Source organism: Pelobates fuscus, chromosome 1 (genome assembly GCF_036172605.1).
Source record: "Pelobates fuscus isolate aPelFus1 chromosome 1, aPelFus1.pri, whole genome shotgun sequence".
NCBI classification, from domain to species: Eukaryota; Metazoa; Chordata; class Amphibia; order Anura; family Pelobatidae; genus Pelobates; species Pelobates fuscus.
This window is the reverse complement of record NC_086317.1, coordinates 186,640,946-186,661,900: the sequence shown is the minus strand read 5'-3', so window position 1 is coordinate 186,661,900 and position 20,955 is coordinate 186,640,946. Positions and strand designations below refer to the sequence as shown.

At 43.5% G+C, this 20,955-nt stretch overlaps 1 protein-coding gene across 1 annotated transcript in view; it reads right to left on the bottom strand.

The window, feature by feature from the left end:
* Positions 1-20,955, bottom strand: part of SYT2 (synaptotagmin 2) — a 470,295-nt gene that overhangs the window by 308,328 nt on the left and 141,012 nt on the right. The window contains exons 2-3 of the mRNA XM_063453184.1: positions 14,122-14,298; positions 13,275-13,453 (exon numbers count right to left, since the gene is read on the bottom strand). Of these exons, the coding sequence (XP_063309254.1) occupies positions 13,275-13,453; positions 14,122-14,293 (351 nt within the window). The 5' untranslated portion in view covers positions 14,294-14,298. The remainder of the gene's footprint in view (positions 1-13,274; positions 13,454-14,121; positions 14,299-20,955) is intronic.

The window sequence follows — 20,955 nt, the reverse complement described above, 5'->3', positions numbered from 1 at the left end:
CTGTGGTCACAAAAATCAATGTTCTGGGAGAACGGGAAGCAGCTCTTTACACAGCTCAAGGTCTGGGTCCCAGGGTCCACCTTCATTTTCCACAAATGAGTTTGTTCACAGGGGGTGGAGTGTGTAGGGGATGTCCTGATATGTGTGTAAAGAAAGCATTGTGTGAATCTGTGTTTGTATGTGTAAGGGCTGCAAGGTGTGTTTCTGTGTATGTACGGGATGCATTGAGTGTTTCTGTGTGTGTAAGGGTTGCATGATTGTGTGTGTGTGTGATGGATGTCCCTCTCTTTCTCCCCCCCCTCTCCCCCCCCTCTCCCCTGTCACTCTCTTTCTCCCCCCTCTCCCCTGTCACTCTCCCCCCCCTCTCCCCTGTCACTCTCCCCCCCTCTCCCCTGTCACTCTCCCCCCTCCCTCCCTTGTCACTCTCTTTCTCCCCCCTCCCTCCCTTGTCACTCTCCCCCCCCCCCCTCCCTTGTCACTCTCCCCCCCTCCCTTGTCACTCTCCCCCCCTCTCCCTTGTCACTCTCTTTCTCCCCCCTCCCTCCCTTGTCACTCTCTCCCCCCCTCTCCCCTGTCACTCTCCCCCTCCCTCCCTTGTCACTCTTTCTCCCCCCCTCTCCCCTGTCACTCTCCCCTGTCACTCTCCCCCCCCTCACTCTCCCCTGTCACTCTCCCCCTCACTCTCCCCTGTCACTCTCCCCCCCCTCTCCCTTGTCACTCTCCCCCCCCCTCTCCCTTGTCACTCTCCCCCCCCCTCTCCCTTGTCACTCTCCCCCCCTCTCCCTTGTCACTCTCCCCCCCCTCTCCCTTGTCACTCTCCCCCCCCTCTCCCTTGTCACTCTCCCCCCCCTCTCCCTTGTCACTCTCCCCCCCCTCTCCCTTGTCACTCTTTCTCCCCCCTCCCTCCCTTGTCACTCTCTTTCTCCCCCCTCCCTCCCTTGTCACTCTCTTTCTCCCCCCTCCCTCCCTTGTCACTCTCTTTCTCCCCCCTCCCTCCCTTGTCACTCTCTTTCTCCCCCCTCCCTCGTCACTCTCTTTCTCCCCCCTCCCTCGTCACTCTCTTTCTCCCCCCTCCCTCCCTTGTCACTCTCTTTCTCCCCCCCCCACCTAAATTGTAGCGTGGCCGAGCCCTGTATGGTCCGCGGGTACAGGGAGCTTTTGTTTCCTGTACCCGGCCGGACTAAAAGGAAGTGCACACTCAGTTTTCACTTCCTGTTAGTCCGGCTGGGTACAGGAGACAGATGCTCCCTGAAACCCGCGGACCATACAGAGCTCGGCCACGCTACAGTGAGGGAGTGACCGGAGGGAGCGCTCAGCGCTTCCCTCCTGTCAGCCCCTCTCCTCTGGCTGCGCCGGGCGGTGCGCCTTCATGGACGCACCAGCCTGGGCAAAGCTGCAGCCGTCTGAGGCTCTCTGCAGACCGTTCTTGCGGCTGCAGCATGAGGGGGGACGGCGACCGAGGCGTCTGCCTAGTCCACCTAACAGGTAGCGCCGGCCCTGGACCTCCCCTCCCTATTGGTCTGTATATGAAGGGTAATGTTAAAGGTTTCCCAATGCCTCCTAAAATTTTGGATGTCCTTCATAGGGAATGGAAGAATCCTGAAAGACGTGCATTTATTTAAAAGCATTTTAAACTGATGTTTAAGCTACAGTCTGAAGACAAATGGGAAGATCTTCCTAAAGTGGATATTCAGATTGCCCAGCTGTCGAAGAAAACCACTATACCCATTGGAGAAGTCTCAGGTCTTAAAGACCCAATGGACAAACAAGCCGAAACTTCATGCAGAAGAATTTTCCAGGCCGCAGGATATCAGTGCAGAGCTGAAATTGCAGGTTCAGCGTTTCTCAGAGCTCAGAGCGTGTGGCTTCAAGCCCTGGAAGATTCCCTTATGGGAAAATCCGATACAGATCCTTCCCATCTCATATTCCTATTGAAGCTATCCAATGAATTCCTTTCAGATGCTTCTGAGGAGTTTCTTCGTCTATCAGCAAGAATCATGGGGTTGTCATCAGTAGCCAGAAGAGCACTTTGGCTACGAACATGGACAGCTGATTCTGCATCCAAGGCAGCCTTATGTGAATTACCCTTTGAGAGGCAAAAACTTGTTGGTACTCCTTTAGAAGACATTATTAAACAGATGTCGGATACAAAGAAAGCCCTACCTCTGGAACCAAGAACCCAGGGAAATAAAAGAATTCAGTACCAGGGTCAGAGGTCCTTTCGTTACCAAGGGCGGTTTCGCAGGTTTCACAAACATGGTGGGAACAACAGCCAGTGGTCTAGACAGGAATCCACCAGGCAAGACAAAAAGAGGAAGTTTTGACGCCAAAAGAATGGGAGGACGCCTTCAGTTCTTCACCCACAAATGAAAAAAGAGTACTTCAAATGGGTGGATTATAAGAACCGTTTCAGAAGGTTACAAGATAACGTTTTTGTCAAGACCTCGTCCATCCTTCCTTCTGTCAAGCTATCCTTCAAAACAGAGGCTCTCCTAACAGAAGCACTCCTTCTTTTAAGAAAAGATGTGGTAGAGAAGGTACCCAAACGTTCAGGGTGTTTACTCACGCCTTTTCCTGGTTCAAAAACCAGATGGATCCTTTCAGCCGATCCTGGACCTGAAACAAGTCAACACCTGCATACCGTACCAGAAGTTCCGTATGGAAAGTATTCTGTCGGTAGCGCACATTCTACACAAGGGAGATTACATGGCAAAGTTAGATTTAAAAGATGCTTATCTCCATGTACCAGTTTCAGAATCTTCCCGGAAGTTTCTCAGATTTGCTGTTCTAACAAGAAAGCAAAGGATTCTCCATTTACAATTCAAGGCTCTTCCCTTCGGCCTGTCCTCAGCTCCTCGAGTTTTACGAAAATCCTGGCACCCATAGCGGCAGTTTTACGTCTGAAAGGTATCTCGATTGTTCCATACCTGGACGTTTGGTTTCTGAAGGCCCAATCAAGACAACTGCTAAATCTTCATCTCAAGATTACAATGAAGGTTTTAAGAGATCACGGTTGGATCCTGAACCTGGAATAATCCAAGCTGACTGCGTCATGAAGTCTAGAGTTATTGGGTCTTCGAGAAAAATCACAGTCCCTCTCTCTTTTTCTACCAATAGTGAAACAAATGAGGATTTTAAAAGCCGTATCAAAGCTGCATAAAAACCTAAGTTCAATCAGGGATGCTAGGAGGTTACTAGGCCTCCTCGCTTCTGCAATCCCAGCAGTGGCCTGGGCAAAGGCAGTATCAAAACCATTGAAATGGGACATCCTTTCCCAATGGACACGAAAACAGGAAGATCTAGACTCTCCCTTCCACCTGTCGAAAGGGGTGAAAAGACAACTGAACTGGTGGAAACACAGAAGCAAAATCTCAAAGGGCCTATCGTTTGCTCAGAAACGGTTTACGATAACCACATATGCCTCCCAGATGGGTTGGGGCGCCCATCTAGGTTCTCAGTTCCATCAAGGTCTTTGGAACAGAGTGGAGGCAGGCGCTTCCTCGAATTTCAGGGATTAAATGCGGTTTGGAAGGCACTGGTTTCCTTCCGTTCAGCCATCACCAATCAGTCAATGAGGATTCAGTCGGACAACGCCACTACAGTGGCTTTTTTGAATCACCAGGGTGGCACGAAGGTAAAAGCTCTACAAGAGCTCTGCTACCACATATGTCTTGGGCTCAAGCGAATCTTCTCGCTATATCAGCTACCCATATCAGAGGGTCTCTAAACGTTATTGCAGACAGCCTCAGCCGAAGACTTTGGTCTCAGGCAGACTGGGCACTGTCAAGCCAAGTTTTTTTTTTTTTTTTGGAGCTGGGTTCACGCTTCGGCAGGCCGGAGATAGACCTGTTTGCCACAAGGAGAAACAGGAAAGTACAATGATTTGCTTCTCTCCATTCAGGAGATTACCCAGTTGTCCTAGACGGTCTATCGATACCTTGGACCTTCGACATGGCTTATGTTTTCCCTCCTGTCGCTCTTATACCACGGATTGTTCATAAGTAAGATGGAGAAGGCAAGTAATTGGCAGTCCTGCCCTTCTGGCCGAACAGGAGTTGGTTTTCGGAAGTGGAAAACTTGACAATCTCACGTTGGCATCTCCCAGTCTCTTCTCAAATATTGGAGAATGTGACTCTCCCCGTGGAAACTCTGGAGATGTTTCACCTGACGGCATGGTTGCTGCAAGGGTGTTCCTTCAAGGCCATGGTCTCTCTGACCTTTATGTGATGTGTTGCTGTCTTCTGTCCGCTGGTCCACTTCGAAAATCTATTTCAGAGTTTGGATGAAGTTCAGAACCTGGTGTTCACTTCGAGGTTTGGATCCGGCCAAAGCCTCTATCCCGGAAATTCTTTCTTTTTTGCAAGATGGGTTTGAAGCCGGCCTGGGAGTATTTACGCTCAAAGGCCAGATTTCAGCTCTAAATCACTTCCTGGTTCGTGACATTGTCTCAAACCTGCTTATTCGAAGATTTCTTAAGTCCATAAGGCTTAAGAGGCCTCCTAAGTTAGTACCTTTCCCTACTTGGGATCTGTCTCTGGTGCTTCAAGCCCTTTGTGAACCACCGTTTGAACCATTACTGGAGGTTCCTATCAAGTTTCTTACCTTCAAGACGGTTTTCCGGGTGGCTATCACCTCTGCTAGATGAGTAGGTGTGATCCGAGCTCTCTCTTTCTCTCCGGAATTCACAATTTTTTCATCAAGACAAGGTGGTCCTGCACACCAAGCCTTCTTTTTTGCCTAAGGTTATTTCTAGTGCTGCGATTAACCAACCTATTGTCCTACCGTTTTTTTTGTCATTCTCCTACATCGGATCTGGAAAGAAAGTGACATCTCCTAGATGTTGGAAGATCCCTGAAAATCTGTCTTCAGAAGACTCAGGGATTAGATCCTTAGATCATCTATTTGTATTCTTTCATGGCACTAACAGGGGTTGTGCTGTCTCAGGACCCTCTTTGGCCAGATGGCTAACGTATACAATCAGGTTGGCTTATCAATCCAAAGGGATTCCCCTTAGTTTCCCTTTAAAGGCTCGTTCCGCTAGAGCTATGGCGACCTCCTGGGCTGAAAAAGCAGCCGCCTCACCTGAAGACATCTGCAAAGCTGCTGCTTGGTCTTCCTTACATACTTTTATCAAGCATTGTAGACTGGACGTATTCTCATCATCTGAAGCTGCTTTGGGCGTAAGGTGCTACAAGCTGTGGCCTGCTGAGTTCCCACCATTTGTTGTATGCAGAGGTCTTGCTATATCCCACTTGTAAGTACTGCCACTATACGAAGGGAAAAACAGTAATTTTACTTACCGTAAATTCCTTTTTTCTTAGTATAGTGGCAGTACTGGCTTTCCCTCCGCTTTCAAATAGATTAAATTCTATGCATCATTCGGTCTCCGTTTGGTTCTTTTGTATTACTGGTGTGTGTCTCTGGGTTACAGCTTATATGGAGGCAGCAGGCGGAGCACAGCATTTAAATTCTAAACAAGGGGGAGCTTCTTGTCCAGAACCCTAAGGAACATCCCACTTGTAAGTACTGCCACTATACTAAGAAAAAAGGAATTTACGGTAAGTAAAATTACTGTTTTTGACTTTTATTCTGGTATCCTACGTCCCTTTCTGTGTTCTCTGACCTCGGCTAGTATTTTTGACTATTCTATGTATGTTAAATACGGCCATTCTGAGGACCGGTAATACGTTACTTATTTGTCATCCGTGCTATACAGTTCTACGTGCTGGATCAAACAGTAATCCTGACATTACGACATAGATCAATTGGATCATGGATCAATTCGCTCAGGCTTGCAGTATGCTTCTCGCTAGAATGGAGCATCTGCAGCCTGCAGCATCTCCTCCTATAGCACCTCTACTCTGTGTACCTCCACCCACTGTTAATAGGACTCCTAGCATCTCCTTCCCTACAGTTTGATGGCAATATCCAGGAATGCAGGGGTTTTCTTAAATCAGGTGGAGTACCATTTTGAGGCCTCACCAGGGTCGTTCCCCATGGACAGAGCAAAAATTGGTTATCTAATGAATCAATTAAAGGGCAAGGCCCTTGTCTGGGCTAATCCGTTGTGGGAGAGTAATCGGAGCACAGCTCATAATTACCAGGAATTCCTTGCCGAATTCAAGCTAACGTTTGAGCTATTGGGTAGAGAGGATGACGCCTCCACTGCCCTAATGCACATCAGACAAGACATAATCTCGGATTATGCTATTGGATTCCATACCTTAGCTTCCGAGGTAGACTGGACTAACAATGGGTTAATCTCAGCATTCAAAAAGGGTCTCTCAGAGACTATACTAGATGAGATAGCCGCTAAAGAATTACCTAAGAGTCTTAACGAATTTATTACGTTTGTCATGCATATTGATAATAGGTTAAGACTCAGAGAAGTCACCAGAAGCAAGACCAGACGTACGGCTATGTCCCTAGCACCTCAATTCTCTAAACCTGTTTTGTCTAGCCTCCCTGTACAGTCCGAACCCTAACCTATGCAGTTGTCGGAGGCCGAAAAACAGTATAGGAGAAGGGAGGAGTTATGCCTATATTGCGGTCAAAAGGGACATGTGATAACCAATTGCCCAGTGCGTCCGGAAAACTTCCGCACCTAAGAACCTTAAGGGGACAGATCTTAGGTGTGATTGAGTTGTCCTCTAACCAAAACAAAAGTAGATTCCTCCTTGAGGTATATATTTCCCTTCATAACAAGAAGTTTTCTTGCAGTGCCCTAATGGACTCAGGTGCTGCTGGAAATTTTATTGATGTCGAGTTTATTAGGGGTAATGAGATACCAGTCAGGGAGAGACCTACGCCGCTATCTGTAGAGGCTATTGATGGTAGATCACTCACACAACCGCTTATAACCCACGAAACTGTCCCTATTACGATCTCTATTGGGGGCCTCCCATAGGGAGGAGATGACATTTCAGGTTATTACTTCTCCATCATGTCCTATCATATTAGGGTTTCCGTGGCTGAGTAAGCACAATCCCTATATTGACTGGGCTAATGGGGAGATATTAGAATGGGGTAAAGAGTGCATGGGGAGATGTATAAAACCAGTACTAAAGAAATTGGATACTACTGACCTTCCCACTACCACTCCCCAAACTCCTGGAGTTCCCATACAATACCGAGAACTTCAGGAGGTGTTTAACAAGGCTCAATCCGATGTATTGCCTCTCCACAGAGCATATGACTGTGTCATTAACCTGTTTCCAGGCGCTATGCCACCTAAGGGGGCAGTTTATGCCTTATCTCCCCAGGAGAGTAAAATAATGGAGGAATACATCAAAGAATCCTTGAGCAAAGGGCACATAAGAGAGTCATCCTCACCAGCTGGTGCAGGATTATTTTTTGTTGAGAAAAAGGGTGGTGAGTTACACCCTTGCATAGACTACCGGGCACTTAATAAAATCACTGTAAAAAATGCATACCCTATCCCACTCATTTCCGAATTGTTCGATAGACTTCAGGGAGCTACTATTTACTACTATTAAGTATTTACTAAGCTTGACCTTAGGAGCACTTACAATTTGGTTAGAATTAAAGAGAATCATGAGTGGAAGACGGCATTTAATACCTGTAGGGGACACTATGAATATCTGGTAATGCCATTTGGGTTATGCAATGCCCCGGCCGTATTCCAAGACTTCATAAATGATGTACTCAGGGAATTAATTTACTCATTTGTCTTGGTTTATTTGGATGATATTTTGGTGTATTCCCCTGATCTTCAAACTCACCACTCCCATGTGAAACAGGTTCTGCAGACGTTGTTGAAAAATAAACTTTATTGTAAATTAGAAAAGTGCATATTTGACCAGCCTGAAGTCCACTTTTTGAGTTACAACATCTCTGCATCGGGATTTCAAATGGATCCTAAAAAACTAGAGGCTGTACTACACTGGCCATTACCCTCTGGTTTAAAAGCCATTCAAAGGTTTATTGGTTTTGACAACTATTACAGAAGATTCATCAAGGGATTTTCTTCTGTAATAGCACCCATCACTAATATGACTCGCAAAGGGGTTAGTAGCACGGTATGGTCTAAAGAGGCTGTGAATGCTTTTGAGACTCTTAAACAAAGATTTGCCTCTGCGGACATACTAAAACATCCCGACACCAGTAAACCTTTTATATTGGAGGTTGATGCATCCGAGACAGGGGTAGGGGCTGTTCTCTCTCAGAGAGAAAGCCAGGGAACACCATTGCATCCTTGTGGCTACTTCTCCAGAAAGATGTCTCCTGCTGAGCGCAACTACGATATTGGCAATAGAGAACTGTTGGCCATTTTTCTTGCCCTCAAGGAGTGGCGACATCTTTTGGAGGGTTCCAAGGACCCCCTGTTGATCATAACCGACCACAAAAATCTGGCATATATAGGGGATGCCAAACGTTTGTCTTCCAGACAGGCTAGATGGTCACTGTTCCTTTCCCGTTTTAACTTCCTCATTACTTATAGACCTGGTTTTATAAATACCATGGCTGATGCCTTATCCAGGCAATTTGATAATGAGTCAGCTCCGGAACAGGTGACCTCTATTATTCCACCAGAGTGTATTATTGCTACTACTGTCCTCTCACTGTCTTCTCCACTGTTTGGCACCATACTGGAGGCCCAGCCTCAGGCGCCAAGTGGTAAACCGTGTGATAAACTGTCCGTTTCCCTACGTGAAAGGGTTAATATCATGAAAGTGTTCCATGACAATATAACTGCTGGACACCTGGGCATCAATAAGTCCACTGCTGCGATCACTAGATCATTTTGGTGGGATTCACTCAGGAAAGATGTAAAGGAGTATGTGCAGGCATGTTCTGTGTGTGCAGTTTCTAAGGTGACTCATGCACTTTCTTGTGGCCTATTGCAGCCTCTTCCTGTTCCTGAGATTCCATGGTCCCACTTATCCATGGACTTTATTGTTGAGCTTCCTAGCTCTGCTGGGTTCACTACTATTCTCATGGTTGTAGACTGATTTTCTAAGATGGCTCACTTTATTCCTCTCAAGAAGTTACCATCTTCGCAAGAATTGGTCCTAATTTTCACACGTGAAATCGTCAGTTTGCATGGCATCCCTCACAATATTGTGTCTGATAGGGGCTCTCAGTTTGTGTCCAGGTTCTGAAGGGCATTCAGTAAACAATTGGGGATTGAACTCTCCTTCTCCTCCTCCTACCATTCACAGACCAATGGTACAGCTGAGAGGGCTACCCAGTCATTAGAAGTTTATTTGCGTTGTTTTATTAATAGCACACAGGACAATTGGTCCGAACTACTCCCGTGGGCAGAGTTCGCTAGAAACAATACTGTTCATGACTCCTCTGGGCACAGTCCATTTTTTGTCAATAAAAATCCTACGGTTCTCCCTGCGGTATTTTCTGATACTGCCATTCCTGCTCTGGATGAGCGTCTGGCCTCCATTCGGGATACCTGGGTTAAGGTTCAAACTGCTCTAGGGGCTGCTGCTGAACGCTTCAAACATTTTGCTGATAAGCGTAGGAGTGCCAACCCGGTGTACCAAGTGGGGGACCGGGTTTGGTTGTCATTTCACAACATCAAGCTTAAGGTCCCTAGCATGAAGTTTGCCCCCATATTCCTTGGTCCCTATAGAGTGCTTTGTAGGATCAATCCAGTGTCTTACTCTCTGGCTCTTCCTGCATCTTTAGGGATTCTAACACTTTTCATGTGTCCTTACTCAAACCTCTTGTCTTCAATAGATATACTGTCCCTTGTGTTCCTCCCCCTCCGGTGGTGGTGGGTGGTCAGGAGGAGTATGAGGTATCTCCTATCGTGGATTCTAGGTTTTCTCGGAGCACTTTACAGTAATTGGTTGTTTGGAAAGGTTACGGTCCTGCTGATCGTTCTTGGGTTTCGGCTCCTGACCTGCATGCGGGCCGTAAGATCCGCGCTTTTCACGCCAAATTTCCTCTCAAGCCTGGTCCTGCCCGCCCGGTGGGCGTTCTTCAGTTGGGGGGTAATGTCACGTATTCATCCGCTTATAGAAATGTGGTTAATGACATTAACTGTCCACACAGGAAAATTTGTGCCAAGCAGCAACCTAATCCACAGAAGGGTTAATGCTGAGCAGCAATTGTGCAAATGAAACCTGGTAACTGACTTTGGGGTCAAAGGCCGGTTACAGCCTATCAGAACTAAAGGAGGGGTATTTAGGCCCAGTTCTCATCCTGCTCAGTGCCCTGTCGTGATTTCAATTGTGGTTGTCTGAGAGCGCGTTCCTGTTATTAGTTTTCTACCTGGTTTTTAAATTTGGCTTTGTTTATTGACTTTTCTATATTCTGGTATCTTGACTCCTGGTTTCCTCATCGCTGCGTCCCTTTCTGTGTTCCCTGACCTCGGCTAGTATTTTTGACTATTCTATGTAGGTTAAATCCGGCCATTCTAAGGACCGGTAATACGTTACTTATGTCATCCGTGCTATACAGTTCTACGTGCTGGATCAAACAGTAATCCGGACACACAGTTAGAGACTCCCTTGTGATCATAAAGTCTCAGCCATAGGGCTAGTAACATGTGGGGGTTATCCATTCAAAATCAATCTGACAGTGGTGGCTTGTCGGGGCATAAATATATGCATTATTTGGTATGTTTTTCCAATTTTTTTCAGGGGGATTATATTATTGTTTTTATGTTAATTCTAATTTTTTTACTAAGATTTTGTTGATATATATTGGTGCTTTCCCTGTTTAGGGGAGGTGTTGTCCCTCTTCTCTATTATTCTGATAAGGTCGCAGCTGCATATGAGTGGAGGCAACTTATTGGATTTATGTGTCATGCATAGAAGGGCCCCAGCCCTCCGTCCCCTACCCGAGCACACAAACATCTGCTGCTCGACATGGATGTCACCATAGTAGGTTGTGATACCCCTGTCACGGTAGTTGTTCCTCTTGAGTATTTGAAACAAGTGGGTGGAAGCAAAAGTGCAAATCAACTGCAGACAGGCCACTGACCACTGGATCAGTCCCCAACCAAACAGAAAACCAATATGTAGTATATAGAAAATTCTATAGGAAGATTAGGGTGCCACATTCACCAATAAAATTTATATTTACCACTTTAAACGGAGAAGTTCCCATATGAAAGAGAAAAATAGAAAATGGATTTCAACAGACTACCAAACCTTAATCAATCTTCGGATGGTGATAAAAAAAAAGCCAATTACACACTTACATAATGGAATGAAACAATTCAAATGAATTAAATGTGCAAAATAAGCAAGTTAGCCTCAATAACCTCTTCATGTTAAACAATTTGATCATTCTGGCTTCAAAAGTTTTTCTTTCTTGGGTAATTTTAAAACCCCCTTTCAGTACTTTAAGCCACTCAATGAAGGACCTAAAAAGCAAAGTACTGAAAGAAAAACTTTTAAAGCCAGAATGATCAAATTGTTTAACAGCAAGAATAGATGACTAAATATTGATTTGGGCTTCCTGTCCCACTACCAACACTTTACATGAATACTTCCCTAGCATTCTTACTCTTCTATCACATATATCAACATTTTAAAATGTATTCCAATATGTTTATTCTATCAATATACAAAGTACTGTGTGTAGACCTATGCTTTCCCATACTCTTATGCAGGTATGCTTATATATGTGACTGTGCATTTATATTTGTATATATGAGTTCATGTGCATGTATTTATATGTGTTTGTGTGTATGTATATGTGTTCATGTATTTATGTGTATGCGTACACATGTATGTATTTGTGTGTGTGTGTATATATATATATATAAATATATATATATATATATATATATATGCATACATGTATGTATATGTGAATAGGTGTATGTGTACATATACATTTAAATTGGTCTGTGTATGTGTAGGCACATTGGTATATGTGTAGGTACATGTATTGGTGCTTGTGTGTGGATGTATGTGTAGGTGTGCATGTACATATCTTTAGGTATTTGGTTGTATTTATATGTATATTGTATGTACTTGTGTATAGTGTGTATGTTCTTGTGCATACTTGTACATATGCACATGTATATGTACATGAGTGTGAGTATTTACGTGTGTCTGTGTATGCTGGATATAGGTCTTCATGCATATTCTGTAACTCTTGGATGGGAATTCAGGCATTCTGTATATTAATAATCCCCCTTCTAGCACCATTTGTCTGGTGTCTATGTTCTATCAAAGCTGTCTTATCTGCACGCATGTCGTTTTAACCCCTGTAGCACAATTCAACTTTGAATTAAATGTGTCGTCTTGCTCAGAAATGCTTCAGACTTGAGAAAGGAAGGTTCTCTTGAAAGCACTAAAAAATTCTGTTAGTTCAATAAAAAAGGTATTACAAGATACACATTTTATCTGTTTTTTACATTTTTATATATTATAAAAAATAACTATTTACTTGCAGCATGACCATCAGGGCACTTTTGATAAAGAGTTTAATAATACCAGAAATTAAGTTTTCAACATTATATTAAATTAGGTATTTATTCAAAATTATACTTGATTTGTGTAGAACACAGACTCTCATCTAAATTTCGCAAAGTGTGAAGATGGGGAAAAAAAAACAATTGTTACTATCTTACTACATTTCAGTCTCCATCTTCCCAGCCTCAATGTAGCTATTTAACGGTTAGGAGGTGTTTATTTGCGGCTTGTTCCTATGGTACTGCCTCGAATAGCTGTAATGGAGTGACAGTGATGTCATGCACTAACCTCCACAGTTGACGCATGTGCAGCAGTGAATTTCACTGCAGAATTATTCTGTCTCTTTTGTGGATATTTCTATTACTTATTAGTGCCTTTGACTTGTTTTCTGATCCAGCATGACTGACTTCTTTCTAGCTTCTGGCTCTAGTTGCATCTGATCCTAGCTACATTTTGGTTTGTGCTTTAATCTGGTACCCTGCACCTTTGCTCAATTAAGACTACCCTCCCCCCTTTAAGGAATACATTCCACTTCACCTCAATTGATGTATGTGTTAAACCTGGACAATCTAAGCCTACAATTGGCCTAGCATTAGTGAAAGATATAATATACATTCCTAAGATAAACTTCCTACTCATCAGATGTATTGGAACTTCCCTCACTCTCAACTGTCTTCATATATTCTACTTATCTAGCTTATAAGTAAAAATAATGGTTGCCTGTGGTTTGATCACAAACATATGGTAAGTACTGTTGCAGTGTTAGTGTTATACACTCAGACACAACTCCTAAAAAGTAAGTCAGGAAGCATTGATTGATGTAGGTTTCATACAGGACTACTATGTGCACAATTAAATTGTTACCTGTCCCCCGCCTCCCTTCAAGTCTTTCATGTTTAGTACATTCTTCATTCCTTTTCCTTTTCCTTTTTCTTTTTTACCTTTCTTCTTCTTGCAGCAACATTTCTTACAAATACAGAAGCAGCAGGTGATAATCAGTAGTCCGCCTACCACAGCAATGGCTATTAGTGCCCATGGGGGTACTGTGAATTAGAGAACAAGTAAGAAATGTCAGTTCCAAATTGCAATACTAGATGCATTATTATATTTAGGTGGACCTGTCACATCTAAGCAGTTTTGATTTTGAGAAAAGATTGAAGTTTATTCACTGAACAGGAAATTGTGGATAACGGTCTCTTTCAGCATCTTAAAATGTGTTGCTAATTGCCTCTCTTCTATTGTGAGCTTCTATATTGCAGCATGACCTGATTTTTAAATGCTTAATCTTACTTTAAATATCTTTGTATCTTTCCCTGCAAGTCAATGGAACACCCATTACCGAAAATAATGTTGTTGCTTTGCTCTGGTTATTCAAGAAGTGCCTTACAACTAATCTAGCTAAAAAAAGCTTAGAATCTTACCAGGTAACTTCTTTCTTTATAGCAGTCCACCTTTCATTCCACACACTACTTGTGCTTCTACTTCAGTCTCTCTCCTTCCACCCTACTGTTTCTGTACACCATCATTTTATCATCATATCTATCTAGGTTTTTATCCTCCCTGTTTAAGTACAGCACTCCTTACTCCTTTGTTTGTCTGGTGCTATATAAATCAATAATGCAAATAAAAAACATAATAATGAAGACATTTCTAAGCTGAGGATTTTTGCAAAACATAAATGCATCCAAAAATACAGATTGTTTGTACTTACAGGGGATCTTACTGATCTGATTCATGAGCTCTTGTTGAATCTTTTTGAAGGCATCAGCAGCCTTGTCCCCAGATCCAGCCACTTCCGTGGAGTTGTCATGTGAAACAATTGGAGGCTGCGTAGTATTTCGCACAGCAGCAGCAGATTCATGTTTGCCAAATGGCCAAACCATAGTGACTGTAGTATAACAAAGAAAATAGACACTTTATTGTGAAACTTTTGTCTACAGGCAGTAGTTGACTTTAATAAAGTAATTCACAAAGTTCTGAACTAGCTGCTACAGTTCATAATACTCTTTTTATTATTATTATTATTGCCATTTATATAGCGCCAACAGATTTCGTAGCGCTTTACAATATTATGAGAGGGGATTTAACTATAAATAGGACAATTACAAATAAACTTACATGGACAATAGGTTGAAAAGGACCCTGCTCAAACGAGCTTACATTCTATAGGAGGTGGGGTGTAAAACACATTAGGACAGGAATTTGCAATCAAATAAGGTGGGCTGCCCTTTAGGAGAGGGCAAGAGACAGGTATGTGAGGTAGGGGTTAGTCTTGGAGGCCATAAGCTTTCCGAAAGAGATGGGTTTTAAGGCACTTCTTAAAAGATGCAAGACTAGGGGAGAGTCTGATGGCGGTAGACAGGCTATTCCATAGGAAGGGAGCCGCCCGCGAGAAGTCCTGCAAGCGCGAGTTGGCCGTACGAGTGTGGACAACGGACAGGAGGTGGTCACGGGCAGAGCGGAGAGACTGAGAAGGGACATACCTATGGATCTGTGAGGAGATATAAGAGGGGCTAGAGTTGTTCAGTGCTTTATAGGTGCGAGTTAGTACCTTGAATTGACTCCTATAGCATACAGGAAGCCAATGTAAGGACTGGCAGAGGGGTGAGGTGTGAGAGAAATGACTAGAGAGGAAAATCAATCTAGCAGCAGCGTTCATTACGGACTGTAGGGGTGCAGTACGGCTATTGGGAAGACCAATCAGGAGAGGGTTACAATAATCCATGCAGGAAATTACTAGAGCATGGACAAGCTCCTTGGTAGTATCTGGTGCAAGAAAGGGGCGGATGCGGGCTTTGTTTTTAAGATGGAATCTACAGGATTTGGCAAGATGCTGGATGTGAGGCTCAAAGGTGAGACCAGAGTCAAGTATGACGCCAAGACAGCGCGCTTGCAAGGATGGACTGATGTTGGTACCACAAACTTGAAGGGAGAGCGAAAGAGGAGGATCAGTATTAGGAGGAGGAAAGACAAGGAGCTCAGTTTTTGAGAGATTGAGTTTCAGAAAGCGGGAGGACATCCAGTCAGAGATGGAAGAAAGGCAAGCAGTGACGCGTTGCAGGAAGGCAGGGGAGAGGTCCGGGGAGGAGAGATATAACTGGGTGTCATCAGCGTACAGGTGGTAGTGGAATCCAAGAGAGGCAGTATAAAGAGAAAATAGAAGGGGACCAAGGACGGAGCCTTGGGGGACTCCAACCGAGACAGGGCAAGGGGAGGAGGTATCATTAGAAAAGGAGACACTGAATGAGCGTTGGGAGAGATAAGAGGGAAACCACGAGAGGACAGAGTCACAGAGACCAAGCGATTGAAGAGTTTGAAGAAGGAGAGCATGATCAACGGTGTCAAAGGCCGCTGAGAGGTCAAGAAGAATTAGTATGGAGTAGTGGCCTTTGGATTTAGCTGCGATTAGGTTGTTAGTAACTTTGATAAGGGCAGTCTCTGTAGAGTGGAGAGGGCGGAAGCCAGATTGAAGGTGGTCAAGGAGATAGTTGGAATTGAGGAAATGACACACACGGGTAAAGACAAGTCTTTCCAGAAGCTTTGAGGAAAAAGGGAGCAGGGATATGGGACGGTAGTTAGAGAGGGATGTTTTTTTTTAGTATAGGTACTACAGTGACATGTTTAAGGTCAGCAGGGACGATGCCAGAAGAGAGCGAGCAGTTGAAGATGTGTGTTAGAGAAGGCACGAGACAAGTGGAGAGAGATCTGATAAGGTGAGATGGGACAGGATCGAGTGGGCAAGTGGTGGTGCGAGAGGAGCAAAGAAGAGCAGCCACCTCTTGGTCAGTAGCTGGGGAGAATATCTGAAGGGTAGGAAAGGCATGATCTATGTGTGATTGAGAAACAGAAAGGCAAGGAGGGGAGAATTCTTTCCTTAGCTGTTCAATCTTGTCAGTGAAGTAACATGCAAAGTTGTCAGCAGTAAGGTTAGTTTTGGGGGTGGCCACAGCAGGGCGAAGAAGAGAATTAAAGGTGTCAAAGAGACGCCTGGGGTTGCGGGAACATGAACTAATGAGAGAGGAAAAATAGGACTGTTTGGCAAGGGCAAGGGCTGCACTGTATGAACACAATATGAATCTATAATGGAGAAAGTCTGATTGGGTACGAGACTTCCTCCAGGAGCGTTCAGCACAACGGGAGCATCTTTGCAGGTAGCACGTTGATTTAGTATGCCATGGTTGGGGGCGGGTCCTCCTCGAGGTGCTTGTTTGGAGTGGCGCTGCAGTGTTCAAGGCAGATGTAAGAGTAGAGTTATATATGGAGATGGCCAGTGAAGGACAGGAGAGGGAAGGGATGGACAGCAGTTGTGAATCAATGTCAGCTGACAACTGTTGGAGATCAAGAGAATTAAGGTCCCTCCTGAGTTGAGGGTGGTTAGGCTGAGGTTGTTGGGTGAGGGGGTACGCGAGAGCAAATGATAAGAGGTGGTGATCAGAGAGTGGATATGGAGTGTTGCAGATATTAGATACTATACATGCATAAGTGAAGATTAGGTCAAGGGTATCGCCAGCTACTACTCTTAAATCATGTTATTCAAAGGCTAGATTAAGCAGACATCATGAAGTTTTCCTACAGCCCCTTGGGTTAAAGGGACACTGAATTGGCCAAATACAAAACAGTGCACTGTTTGACTCCATTTTATTAACTTTTTCCCTCAATTCACTTTCTCTTTTTCTCTATTCTCTTCCTTATTTTCAAGGTTATTCTTCATATTTTTGGATTATATTTTATTTTATGTGGGTAATGATCAAACATTTTTCAATAAAGGCTCATACTTCATTATAAAGTCAATCAGATACTAACATTCATATTTCCAAAATATTGTATATACTCTAGTATAAGCCGACCCGAATATAAGCCGAGGCCCCTAATTTTACACCAAAAAACTGGGAAAACTTATTGACTCGAGTATAAGACTAGGGTGGGAAATGCAGCAGCTACTGGTAAATTTCTAAATAAAATTAGATCCTAAAAAAATTATATTAATTGAATATTTATTTGCAGTGTGTGTGTATGAATGCAGTGTGTGTGTGTATGAGTGCAGTGTGTGTATGAATGCAGTGTGTGTATGAATGCAGTGTGTGTGTGTGTGTGTGTGTGTGTGTGTATGAGTGCAGTGTGTGTGTGTGTGTGTGTGTGTGTGTTGCAGAGCCTTGGTGGGGGGTGGACAATTTTTTTTTAATTATTTTAATATTTTTTAATTTTTTATTTTATTTAATTATTATTTTTTAATTATTTTAATATTTTTTTTATTATTTTGTATTTTATTTGTACTATTATTTTTTTTAAATTATTAATATTTTATTATTTATATTTATTTTTTTTTCGTCCCCCCTCCCTGCTTGCTAGCTGGCCAGGGAGGGGGTTCTCACTCCCTGGTGGTCCAGTGGCATTGGAAGTTCAGTGGGGGTGGAAGGGGGGCTGGCGGGGAGCACTTACCTCTCCTGCAGCTCCTGTCAGCTCCCTTCTCCTCCGCGCCGGTCCGTGCAGCTCTTCTGTCAGCTCTCACTGTAAGTCTCGCGGCCACACTATGACCCCGCGGCTCTCGCGAGATTTACACTGGGAGCTGACTGAGGTGCTGAACGGACCGGCGTGGAGGAGGAGGGAGCCGACAGGAGCTGCAGGAGAGGTCAGTAAGATCTCTGCAGCCCCCACAGCCCCATTGTCTGTATTATGGCAATAAAAAATTGCCATAATACAGACACTGACTAGAGTATAAGCCGAGTTGGGGTTTTTCAGCACAAAAAATTGCTGAAAAACTCTGCTTATACTTGCGTATATACGGTACATTTTCTCCAATTTGTCAGACAATCAATCCGCTTCTACTTCCATAATTTGATACTAACTGTGCACATCAGTTAAATGGACACTATAGTCGCCAGAACAACTACAACTTATTGTATTGCTTCTGGCGAGTAGAATTACTCCCTTCAGGTTTTTGCAGAAACACTGTCTTTTCACAGAAAATACAGTGTTTACATTACAGCCTAGTGATAACTCCACTAGTCACTGCTCAGATGGCTACTGGAGGTGCTTCCTGTGTCAGCGCCGCATACTGTGCAGTACTGCCATTCAATGTCTCCACCCTCTCCATGCAGACACTGAACTTTCCTCATAGAGATGCATTGACTCAATTGATTATTTATAAAATATTTTAACAGGAAGGATACATTGCATTTTCTCGTTTTCAAGCATGTCCTGGGTCCACAAAACATTGCATTGATACCACAGGGTACAATAAAACACAAAAACAATATTAATACACAATATATACAAAAGTTAACATAGAATAGGTAAATATATAATCAACCATGACAGGTACATTCTGTTTTGAGATATGTAGAGAGGGATCTCTTAAAGGATTTTAGGCTTGGGGAAGATTTGAAAGTGTGCGCGAGGTCATTCCATAATTTTAATGCTCTGTAGTAGAATGAGGATCGAGACACTTTCTTTTTGTGTTGAGGTATACTATGTAATCGGAGGTTATATGAGGTGGGAACAGCCGGGGAGAGCATTCTACTCAGGTAGGGTGGGAGCTGCCCAGAATAGCTTTTAAACACAAGGCTGGAAAGATGAAAGGTGTGTCTGGAATCCAGTGACAGACAGTTTAGTTATTTTAGCATGTCATAATGGTGGGTCCTGTAATCACATTGTAGCACAAATAAATAGGGGCATAAATTCTCGAGATGAAAATATAATTTTGCCTCTTTATAAATCGCTGGTAAGACCACACATTGAATATGCTGTGCAATTTTGGGCACCTGTTCTAAAGAAGGATATGATGGCACTAGAAAAAGTGCAGAGACGAGCTACAAAATTGATGAAAGGCATGGATTTCATCTAAGGCAAAGAAAAGTTTTTTTACAGTAAGAGCAATAAGGATATGGAATTCATTGCCGGAAGAGGTGGTTGTGTCAGTTTATACAGGGAGTGCAGAATTATTAGGCAAGTTGTATTTTTGAGGATTAATTTTATTATTGAACAACAACCATGTTCTCAATGAACCCAAAAAACTCATTAATATCAAAGCTGAATATTTTTGGAAGTAGTTTTTAGTTTGTTTTTAGTTATAGCTATTTTAGGGGGATATCTGTGTGTGCAGGTGACTATTACTGTGCATAATTATTAGGCAACTTGGCAAAAAACAAATATATACCCATTTCAATTATTTATTTTTACCAGTGAAACCAATATAACATCTCAACATTCACAAATATACATTTCTGACATTCAAAAACATAACAAAAACAAATCAGTGACCAATATAGCCACCTTTCTTTGCAAGGACACTCAAAAGCCTGCCATCCATGGATTCTGTCAGTGTTTTGATCTGTTAACCATCAACATTGCGTGCAGCAGCAACCACACCCTCCCAGACACTGTTCAGAGAGGTGTACTGTTTTCCCTCCTTGTAAATCTCACATTTGATGATGGACCACAGGTTCTCAATGGGGTTCAGATCAGGTGAACAAGGAGGCCATGTCATTAGATTTTCTTCTTTTATACCCTTTCTTTCCAGCCACGCTGTGGAGTACTTGGACGCGTGTGATGGAGCATTGTCCTGCATGAAAATCATGTTTTTCTTGAAGGATGCAGACTTCTTCCTGTACCACTGCTTGAAGAAGGTGTCTTCCAGAAACTGGCAGTAGGACTGGGAGTTGAGCTTGACTCCATCCTCAACCCGAAAAGGCCCCACAAGCTCATCTTTGATGATACCAGCCCAAACCAGTACTCCACCTCCACCTTGCTGGCGTCTGAGTCGGACTGGAGCTCTCTGCCCTTTACCAATCCAGCCACGGGCCCATCCATCTGGCCCATCAAGACTCACTCTCATTTCATCAATCCATAAAACCTTAGAAAAATCAGTCTTGAGATATTTCTTGGCCCAGTCTTGACGTTTCAGCTTGTGTGTCTTGTTCAGTGGTGGTAGTCTTTCAGCCTTTCTTACCTTGGCCATGTCTCTGAGTATTGCACACCTTGTGCTTTTGGGCACTCCAGTGATGTTGCAGCTCTGAAATATGGCCAAACTGGTGGCAAGTGGCATCTTGGCAGCTGCACGCTTGACTTTTCTCAGTTCATGGGCAGTTATTTTGCGCCTTGGTTTCTCCACACGCTTCTTGCGACCCTGTTGACTATTTTGAATGAAACTCTTGATTGCTCGATGATCACGCTTCAGAAGCTTTGCAATTTTAAGAGTGCTGCATCCCTCTGCAAGATATCTCACTATTTTTGACTTTTCTGAGCCTGTCAAGTCCTTCTTTTGACCCATTTTGCCAAAGGAAATGAAGTTGCCTAATAATTATGCACACCTGATATAGGGTGTTGATGTCATTAGACCACACCCCTTCTCATTACAGAGATGCACATCACCTAATATGCTTAATTGGTAGTAGGCTTTCGAGCCTATACAGCTTGGAGTAAGACAACATGCATAAAGAGGATGATGTGGTCAAAATACTCATTTGCCTAATAATTCTGCACTCCCTGTACAGATGTTTAAATTGCAATTGGATAAATACTTGCAAAAACATAACATACAGGGATA